We start from the raw sequence: 11,305 nt of genomic DNA on the forward strand, positions 1-11,305 counted from the left end.
GAGCAACATGACACTGCAAGCTCGCGCCACGGCACCGAAGCCTGTTGGCAGGTGCGCACGTTTTGAGTTGAACTTTTTTTTTAAATTCCCCAGCATTACGTTTACCTGGTTACACATACTGTACTGTAATCTAGTGTCCCCTATCGGCCGTGCAGTCAGTATTAGAGTAAGGTAAGCAAATATCTGGGGCATGCTGGGACACGAGTCATACCGAGGAAACACGCAAATGTGAGCGAGGAATTTCTGAGTCCAGGAAATAGAACAAGCACACTGTTGTACCATAAACAAATGTGACATGTTCTGTATTCTCACCTCCATATGACTGTCTGTCACACACATGACGATTGTTTGGTCTATTTGTATATTTCAACGAGAAGCAACATTACTAAGGTTATGAAACACAACAATGTGGAGGTGGATTGGAGAAAAACTGTGGTTCTCTGTGTGCCACTGGGAACAGAAAGTGAATTCACTGCTTAGTTTATTGTAGTAGAAGGACTTTATTTTCATTTTTATAATGACTGAACAATATTCAAATGGAGTTCAAACCAACATCAATGTGAAAGGCTCAGCTTCATCTGCTACACCTCCATTACACCAAATCAAAATGAAGTTCGCTAACCCAACATTAATATTAAACATCTTAACAAACTTAATGCTCCCTACACCCAGTCATATATGACTAAACAAAACGGTTTATAAGTAAATAATCAAGATTGCAATCCTGTGACGAGAGATTAAATAAAACAATGTGCGTTTCTATTAAGCGGCTTTAAAGAGCTGTTTCAAGATTTTCAAAATAAAACAAGCTCTTCCAGACACAACCTACATTTGTTTTGGTATATAGAAGGTATCCTCACACAGTTTATCCGAGTCAGACAGGTCACTACAGGACTTGTTGCCTGGTTCTTCATTCAGATCCACTTGACAACAAAACAGTCAGGGGAGGAGCTGAGCGTTGGAACGTGGTATTTAAAATCTAAATGACATTGTATCAAAAATGTATCATGTTTTGTACAGAAACCACCAAAGCCAGCTCAGCACCCGCCTGCTTTGTATCAAATGGACTTACTGTGGTCAGTCATACCTTAGGTTCACTTTCCTGATCCCCTGTCCCTTTGTCTCTAGTCATTAGAGAGAATGCGTCTCTCCAGATCTATCAAAGCAATAACAGACTAAATATTCGGTTTTCATTCAGGACAGGCAAGCTGGGATTCAGGAAAGTCATTATGAAGATCATGTCACACAGATTTCTTGCGCCCAGGCTGGAGGTTTGCTGTCATAAGGAGTAGGATGTCTAGCTGAGGATGACGACGCAGTTGCAGCCTCCTGCTGCTGCTCCTGGTCTTCGTCCCTTTCCCCTGGTTCGGCCGTACCCCCTGTGCCCACCCAGGAAGGAAGCTCTAGGCCTGGCTGTGATGAAAAGGGCTTCTCCAAAACCTGGAGGACCCGCCGCACCTGCAGTACACAGAAGAAGTGAGAGCTGAAAGTGAAAAACACTGCAACAAGAAACAGAAAATGCCTTTAATTGAGTATGTGTGTGTGTGGACACATTAACCAGTAAATATTGTTTAAATATTTGTCACATTAAACCACAGCTAAGAAAACAAACCAAAATCAAGTACTTTAATAGTCTCACAGGCCTGGAGCCTCACCTCAGAAAAGTCTCCATTCTCAGCGGCTTCTATTGCATTCTGGGCAATGTAGTTCCTGAGTATCACACGAGGGTTGGTGCTGTACATTACCCTCAGCCGCTCCTCCTGCACAGCCCTCACATCAGACTCACCCTCCAACTCTCGAGACAGACGTTTCCTGTGTCGGTGATAATACCAAACAGTCAGAGTTACAGTAATGGAACAAAGTCAGACTACCAGTCTCATTTCCTCCTTTTTCACTCTGCACTTGTTATCAGTCCCACTTCCACCCATCACCATTGTTGCACCATCCACTGCATCACCTTCTTCATTTGTTTTTAGATTAGACTTCTTAGACCCCTTGTCTTACTTCCTATGTCCCACCTGTAGCGCGTGATCCAACTAGTCCACTCCTCACTCTGTTTGGCTGTTAACTCTTCCTGGCTGGTCTCCATTAGATCTTTCAGTTTGCTGAGTTTGTCTAACTGCCTGGATATCGTCATCCGGTCTGAAATCATGTGGAACAGCGACGGGTTGCTCTGTGCCATGGACAGCAGCATAGACAGCTCACTGTCAACAGTAGAGAGGAAATGTGAGGAAAACTAAATATAACTCTAAAACACAGAAGAAACAAGAACAAATTGAAGTTCACGCAGAGACAGAATCTTTATTTATTTAGCTCCCGTTATTTATTCATAACCCAGACCAATCTCTAAACTAGTGGACAGTATTTTTTGTTATTTACTTTTGTTGGTTTTTTTTTTTCATTTTAAGTTCTGCTTTTTTTAATGCAGCTACTTCCCCTGCAGATCAACAAAGCATTTCTGTATTGGCAATTATGGATCTGGAAAATGTTCTAAAATGGTTCTTTTATAAATGTTGTAAAGTTGTAACTCTAGCCAATGTAATTGTTGATTTAAAATACAACATATGTGTTTGATAATGTGTGCCACAAGGTGGCATGCTGTCTCTGTGTGTGGTTTTTGGCACAGGGACGTTCTCAGACCTAGATAAAACAAACTGACCAATCATCAACAAGTTTCTCCCCCACTATACATATGTATTAGTCATAGGTTTTGTATATAACTTTCAGATTTTATAGCTTATCATTGATCAACCTTTGTCTGAAAAACATTTTTTCATATATATATATATATGTTTACAAAATTAACATTTTATAAAACACAAGCTGCATCTTTGGAAAAACATGTTTATGTATTCATCACTGAACATTTAGTCTCATTTTTAATTAAGTCACAAAATTATTTCACATTATAAATATGTTTAATGTCACATTTCAGTATTGAGAAGTTAAAATTCAATTTTCCTCCTAGAAAAGTATCTAAAATACATCAATTGCAACTTAAAAATTGTTACAAAAGTCGTATTATTTACATCATGGTAATGTAAACTAAGCTTAAATATCTGAATCATTTTGGTCTCTGCTGTTCAGTTATAATCAACTTCCCAAAAAGATCTTTAATTCTGAGAGGTTACATCCTAAAGAACGTGAAAAAGAAGTGTTTGTGTCAGTCCGGTCAATAAATTGAAAACACTGTTGTGGTGTGTTCTGTTGTTGTTCACCTCATCTTTACTCACCGTGGGTCCATAGTGGGTCTGTTTGCTGCCTTCAGCTCCTCCAGTGACGCACACTGTTCCAGCAGGAGCGATGTGGCTCCTCTAACAAGCTCCTCCTCTTCTTTTGCAGGACAGGAAATCTGACTGAGGCTGCGAAATGTGTTGGTAAAATCGGCACCTGGAGTTAACACAAACGTTACAGTTGCAACAGGTTATTTTTATTTCTCATGTTTTACATTCTCTATGTATGTGGATCACTTGTAGTGCGTGTGCTACCTGTGTTGTGCATGGTCTGCAGCAACTCAGTGATTAGCATTTCATCCTCAGGCTCCTCTTTCTTCAATAAGCCCAGTTTTTTCCTCATGTTCTGCAGGTAGAAATCATTGTACAGAGCCAAGTACTCGTCCATAACAACCTCAGCTCGGTCTGGTGGTAGTTCCGGGGCAAGAGCCTCTGCTAACTTCAGCAGGTTCCACCTGCAGATAGCTGGCTGGGCCTGGTAGGAGTAACGGCCGGAGTTGTCAGAAGCATTACAAATGAAATCTGGATCAAATCTGAAAAAGATGGAATCAATTACACAGTTATGGATGACCATGCAAAATCAAAATACTTCACCAATAAGGCACAATAAATAGATTACAGGTTTTTCTTTTCAAATATCTAACCTGTCCATGAAGCCATATGGTCCATAGTCCAGTGTGAGTCCCAGGATACTCATGTTGTCTGTGTTTAGTACTCCATGACAGAAACCCACAGACTGCCATTGTGCTACAAGTCGAGCCGTACGAAGCATTACCTGCGAACAGTTAGAGAGTGCATTAATCTGACTCATTGAGTAGAAAGGACAGTTTGACTTAGCACAAGTAGAAAAGTTAAGCAGAATATTATTGTCCACCTATTGTATTAATTGTACATTTAGCCTTAACCAGCCTATGTGGTATTGACAATATTAATATGTAGCAGTGTCATGGTTGCTCAAATACTTGAGTCATTATTTGTAACAAAGATGATGAGAATAGTGAATAATAAATCATCAGTGGTGCTCCTACCTCTCTAAAAAAGGCCACGTTCCTCTCCACTCTGTCTGTGTGATTCTGCTGAATCTCAGGGTAAAACATCTCAATGACATAATCCAACATCTGACGTCGGATCTCATCCAGCCCATAGCTGGGACCCTGGCGGCCTGTGAACTCATCTGACTTCTTGAAGATTTCGAAAGATCCAAACCTGGACAGGACAAGGTGAGTAAAAACAAACTTTCATCTCATGAGCTGAGCTCTTAAATACACACTATAAATGGACACTCACCTTAGGAAAGTGGGAGCAACACGGAGTACCACAGAACATTTCTCAAAGCGAGGTTTCCCACTGTAGTAGACGTCCCGCATGACCTCACTGTCAGAGGTCACCACTGATCCCGCTCTGGTGGTAGGAATGCCCAGAAAGAACATGGCCTCGCTGCACAGGAACTCCCGTATACTTGATCGAAGGACCTTACGTCCATCTGCCTGTCTGTGGAGGGGAGGGGGGAGGCAAGCTATAATGATTGATATATTAAAAGAGCTGTTAAGTGATTAAAAAGTGTACTAAGTGTAAGTAAACTGTCATTCCTGACTATGAAAAAAAAGTCTGTAATTGCTGTAACAGATTGTCAAATAACAGCAGGTACATGTAAATTCTAATGATTCCAAATGATAAAATTATAAATATGAAAAAATGAAGTGGAAGAGTGCTCGTAATTCTGCCTATTGGTTGATTTTTTTAATCACCTTTGTTTACACAATATTTGAATGTTATATCTTAAATTATCTTGAGAGAAAGTTCAACAATGACATTATGAAGGAGGATATCATATTTGTTAAAATTAATACGTGTGCTTGCCCAGTCAATGATGACGGATCGTGTTGAAGAAACATTATTTCAATATTGACTAAAACAATAGTCACTGTGATGTGTGATGTTTCCATAACTGGGCACCACTTCTTCAAACTAACGTCATATCAAATCTCACTACTACTCTTTAGTCCTATCCTCATGTGAAACCTGGATTAATCGTAAGTCACTTTACACTGCCTGAGTGTTAACCCTAGTCAGCCACTAATAACTATACCTGGAATAAGGAGTCATCCCTGCTCCTTTAACCTGAATCTCCCAGCGACCGTTCGGGTTTTCCTTAAGCAGTTTAGGATCCTGGCCGGGTGGCACCTTCACCTCCCCCAGATAACAGGCCGCCCCGTCACCGAGCTGTCCGGCAAACTGACCGAACTGGTGCCCACAGTAACAGTGTGCGGCAGGCTCGGACCCAGGCATCAATCTGGACCCACTCAAATACTCCGGTCCGAATGGGTCGTTCATTACCTCTTCCCCATCGAGACCCAACAACGCCAAGGCTTCGTGAGACACGGCTACGAAACGAGGCTTGGTCAGCGGCTGCGGCTTTACCCGTGAGAAACATGCTCCTTTCACCTGTCGTACTCCTAGTTCCTCAGACTCGTCCAGAGGAAGTTTCTTGAGAGCTATGTTATCGAAGTCGAGTCGCTCCAATGGCGAGCGACTAACGCCCAGACCCATGCTGTCCATCCCGGCCGAGCGGAAGAGTCTAAAAACGGACAAATTTGCGCTAAAGACGTGCAGCAGTCCCAGTCGATGTCCAAAATAGGCCATCCAACCAGTACGGCTGTGGTGTTAACATTTAACAGCGTAGTTATTCACGATTTCATAATCTTGCAACTCACAGCGGATGTTTCCAAGACACCGTGTGTAACAATATTATGTGTCCGACAGTCGAAAACGGAAATCGAAGGCGGAAAAATGATGAAACAACGCTAACCCAACTTCAACAAAAAGTAAAAGAAAAAAGAAAATACTAGAAATTTAGTACTTTTTTTCCAATTTTCATTACCATTGCCTTTTTCATTTTAGGTTTATTTGTTGTTGTCTCTACTTATGAGAAAACTAGTTTAGCCTTGACATGTTAAATTTTACATTTCACATTATAGACAATGTGAAATGTAAAATTTAAGATATACACTTATTTAACATTTGTTAGCTGTATATTATACAGCTAACAAATGTAAAATACTAAGTCTTAAATAATATTTTAATCCTGGAAAATATATTTCTAAGTTCACATAAGTTTGAACTTAAATACTCCCCACCCCCATCTATTTATATGGATGAACTGTGTGTACAGGATGGGGCTACACAGTTGGAGCTTATAATAACTATTTATTTATAAGTGTTATTATAAACCACATATTTCATGTTTTAATGAAATGCAAAGTCTTTCAGGATGAGTATTGCAGAATGAAGTCTATTTAGGATTGACACCTTTCAGAAATGAAAATAAGGGATGCCCCCCACAGATCCAACTCCCGCAGGGCGCTCACAGCAGTGGTGTTTTAATCTGTGCTGGTGTTTTCAGTGGAGGATGATTAAAAAGCAATAAGTCATATTTTAAGCTTGAAATGCTTTATTACCACACTACATTAACAACTGCTCAATTAACATTTCTTAAGAAAACATTGTGGAAGATGGTCGGTTTTGGTATATAAAGTCATACTTGAGTGTTATAACAAATGAGAAACATTTTAAATTTTAACTTGTTACAAATAAAGCAGAAATCAACTGCACACAACAGAAAACTTCAGGACTGTTTTTTTTTTAATCCCAACACATTTGCTACACAATTTGTTTTTTAATCCAAGCTGTAGAAACAATGATAGAATAGGTGGTTTGGTTTAAGGTTCTGTCATCCAACCCCGACAGGGCTCAAATCACAAATCACTAACAAAGCTATTGGTGCTTGATGAAGCACCAATAGCTTAATAGAATTTCTTGGACTTCAGAGTTAGAGGGAAAAAAATACAATAATAATTTGATATTTTAAATAAAAGTGTAACAAAACAAAAAAAAAAAAAAACAAAGAATTGAGGTCCCTGCCCAAGTCAATAAAAAAAAGCCACCAGGCCAGCCGTGCACTGGGCCTGGTGGAATCTCTGTTGTTGCCCCAGAGATTCTGTCTAGTTTCTCAAAAAGACTACTGTGGACTTAATCATTACTAGTCTTGGGTTGTCTCTTTGCCAAGTATAGTTTCTACTAAAGAACCTAAACGCGCAACCTAACCTGTATGCCTACCAGATTACACCAGCATATTTGAAAATTTTTTCAACTTCGCCCTGCATGTATCCAGTGAAACGCTTCGCTTTGCAGAGGACATTATTCCTCTGCTGGGAGGCCTCCCAATGTCATCTAAATACCACAGAAGGGCAAACAAGTATTTAGTAGAAATTAACTTGGCAGAGGGAGACAAGCCAGGTCTAAAATTGACCAGTCTAAATTTAACATGATAATCTATAAGTTGAAAGTTCACTTAAATCTATCAACTGACAACTTTATAGTGGCAAATGCACAAACAAGGCAAATATTTAAATATTTTGGCCCCAGAGATTCGCCCCCCAAACAATAAAAAGGTAAATTAGTAAGTTATTAGTAAAAACAACAACAAAAAACAGAAAAACTCTGAAAACATCACTACTATGGACCTCCAACCCAAAGAAAAAGAACAAACAAGGCACTGATGAAATTACTACATCCACTTAATCATAAACCAAATTGTCATTCATTCTGTTTTAAAGGACTTCACACTGACTGGTTGGTAGCATTTTTTGAAGGATGATGTTGCACCATTAGTGGAACAGGTCACAAAATCAGATGGATCCATGTCTGATTTTGGAAACTGCTTCCATGGTGCAGCACTCAGCAAGAATTCATGAGTAGATTTCTTTAAGCACCAAGAAGAAGGGGAAGGACAAAGACCTTTCCATACGAGTCGACTCTGTTTACCTTGTTCTTAAGTGTTAAAGAAATCCAGCTCATTCAATTCTGACTGATTGTAAACAAAAGCAAAACTAAATCTGGGATCAAGCATGTAGTTTAAGTCAGTGGGCAGAGAGCAAAGGCTGATTTGTAAATGGTCAACATTATAAAAAAAAAAAAACGAAAAAACAAAGAAATATATTTATACAGCTGAGCAGAAAGTAGAATGGAAACTCCCATCAGCTGTGGTGAGCCTGGGTCCTTGGGGGCCAATTCCTAAACAAGAATTTGTCAAGTAAGTTTTCTATACAACAACAAACTGACCAGGAAAGGACTATATTCTAGTACAAACCTTAACAAAGCCAGTAGAACGGAAGCAGGTCTGGATTATCTTGACTGCAGTTGTGACTGGACCAGACCAGGATGTAGCTTCTCCGTGTTTTGCAGTTGCAGGTCTATGGGATTCAAGAAGAGTGTAAGCAAAATATAAAATCATAAACAAATAACACTTGAAAAGGACAAACCTGTCTTTTTTAACAGTGCTCTTCATTGGGAGTTTACTTCTCACATAAGTCCTGTACATGTGTCTTGCTTCAGTCCAGAGTCTGCCGACAAGAGGAAAAAATAATAAAAACTAAAATTTCCTGGATTCCAGCTCATGTCATTCAATATTTGGTCAAATTGAAAACCTCACAATAACTCAATCTTTCTAGTCACCTCAGAACCCTTTAACCAGGATCCATCTTCTCCATACTTGGCCTACTCTGGTCCAAATAATCCTAGAAACACAGATCAGTCAGTCAGTCTGGAGATTTACTTGAACAGATTTAACAATGGTCAATGTGAAGTACAAACCTGGAGAAATCCTGTGGCTGAGAAGATCAAAGGTGTTGGTTCACCCAATTAACTTTCACCCTATGGTCCAGGAGGCCACATTTCCAGAGGTTTCATGGATCCAACACCGACCAATCAGGGGCAAGAAGTCTTACCTGTTTAACTGACTGATCTTACCACATTCAGTCAATCAGGACAGTCTTGGTGAGGCCTACACCACCTTTTCCTGCACCACCCACCTACACTGATCATTGAACACCAGTGAATTAAATTAACACAAGTGAATATCATCTCTCAGGTGTCCTGCCAATCACATGTACATAGGTAATCACACTGAGGGTCCTCCATTTCAGTTTAACTAAGACTCAGACTAAACTACATACTTTAACAAAACCATAAATTGAGCAACCATTAGCAGTAGAACCCCAGTCCCTTTATTTTCTGCACCTCAGCCCATAGATCTTAATAGTTTTTAAAATAAGTTATAAATATTACTAGTCTTAAGCTGTCTCTTTGCCAAGTATAGTTTCTACTAAAGAACCTAAACGCGCAACCTAACCTGTATGCCTACGAGATTACACAAACATGTTTAGAAATTTGTCAACTTAGCCCTGCATGTATCCAGTGAAACGCTTCGCTTTGCAGAGGACATTATTCCTCTGCTGGGAGGCCTCCCAACGTCATCTAAATACCACAGAAGGGCAAACAAGTCTTTAGTAGAAATTAACTTGGCAGAGGGAGACAAGCCAGCTCTAAAAGTCCAAACTGTTTAATGATGTTAAAGACCATTTATGATCAAATGGTGTCACAGTTTGGCAGAATTGGTGATTTTAAACCTGATTTGTAAAGTTAAAAATTGCACACAAAAAAGAAAAACCAACATCTACAAACTAAATGTTAAATTAAATCATGCATCATGCAGATAAAGGTGATCACACCAAGGATCATGCAAACATTAAACACCAGAGGTGGACATCACATACACTGACAGCACAGAAAGTGATAACATTAGTGTACAGTGATAAAATGTAAATTTACAAAAGTACATACATACTCAAGCACAACATTTACCAGTATACATTTACAAAAGTACAAAGTCAAGCAAATTTACCTGTATAAATTTACAAAATTACAGCATCAAGCAAATTTACATGTATACATTTACAAAATTACAGGGTCAAGCAAATGTACATGTATACATTTACAAAATTACAGGGTCAAGCAAATGTACATGTATACATTTACAAAATTACAGGGTCAAGCAAATTTACATGACATGTAGTGTACATCCATGTAGGTTGATGAAGCTGGAACTCTGGTAGCCACTTCGGATAGAAAATGACAGCAACTGCCAGGGCATCCACTTGTGAAGAAGGACTGCATACAGGCCATCAGGATTCTGGAAGATGACCGCAATGTCCAAAATTGTGGCAATGGTCCATAAAAACAGGACCTCAGATTTCGCAACGTCCAGAATTGTAGAAAACGACCGCAACGTCCAGAATTGTAGAAAACGACCGCAACGTCCAGAATTGTAGAAAACGACCGCAACGTCCAGAATTGTAGAAAACGACCGCAACGTCCAGAATTGTAGAAAACGACCGCAACGTCCAGAATTGTAGAAAACGACCGCAACGTCCAGAATTGTAGAAAACGACCGCAACGTCCAGAATTGTGTAGAAAACTACCGCAACATATATTTGTAAAATTGTAATTATAAAACTGCCAGTGAACTATAAATTAAAATTAGTTAATGGCCACACTGGGAAATATAGGAAAGGAGACAGGTAGGCATGGAAGCCAAGAGGAAGCGCCACAGTGGCACGGTTAATGGCCACACTGGGAAATATAGGAAAGGAGACAGGTAGGTAGGTTAGCCAAGAGGAAGCGCCACAGTGGCACGGAACCCATTACTGGACGTCAGTCCTTTGACACAGTGGCCAAAATGAGACATCCTTCACAGTTCAAAGTAAGCTAACCTTGTGATAAAACATCTGGTCCCCCCCCCCACACACACACACACAGAGAGAGAAAGATTTGAAAGTGGAGAAATTCTGCTGCTACACTCCTAAACTTTGTCATACACATGGTGTATAACATTCTAAGTTTACCATATTTTAGACTGAACAGTGACTATTATATCTACTTAACTTGTCATTATTACAATATTTATGAAAAGCCAAAACAGATAGAAAAGAACTATAGATCAGCTCAGCGGCTGGAAAAAAGGTCACGGCAAGAGGCCATGTTAGGGCGTAAGGGCAGCTCGGCGGCTGGAAAAGGAAAGACCAAGTGTCACAATTTAACCGTGCAACTAATTGCAATTTAATGTTTTCCTTCCTGTTGTCTTCATCCAGAAAAAGCTGAAAAGAAAAAGGTTATGGCATGGCAGCCAGACAAACCCAACCCCACCCCCCAGAAAAAGGAAAAGGGTACACACC

General features: G+C 39.8%; 1 protein-coding gene across 1 annotated transcript; it reads right to left on the reverse strand.

The window, feature by feature from the left end:
- Positions 1 to 476: 476 nt before the first annotated feature.
- Positions 477 to 5,876, reverse strand: selenoo1 (selenoprotein O1). The gene is made up of 9 exons (XM_008312362.3): positions 5,323 to 5,876; positions 4,521 to 4,724; positions 4,262 to 4,439; positions 3,878 to 4,008; positions 3,489 to 3,766; positions 3,234 to 3,390; positions 2,019 to 2,204; positions 1,656 to 1,812; positions 477 to 1,458 (listed from the first exon to the last, which is right to left on the reverse strand). Exons 1-9 carry the CDS (start codon positions 5,874 to 5,876, stop codon positions 1,228 to 1,230), a joined length of 2,076 nt encoding a protein of 691 aa, XP_008310584.2. The 3' UTR covers positions 477 to 1,227.
- Positions 5,877 to 11,305: the final 5,429 nt, after the last annotated feature.

The sequence above is a fragment of the Cynoglossus semilaevis genome, chromosome 6 (assembly GCF_000523025.1).
Source record: "Cynoglossus semilaevis isolate Cse_v1.0 chromosome 6, Cse_v1.0, whole genome shotgun sequence".
Classification (NCBI taxonomy): Eukaryota; Metazoa; Chordata; class Actinopteri; order Pleuronectiformes; family Cynoglossidae; genus Cynoglossus; species Cynoglossus semilaevis.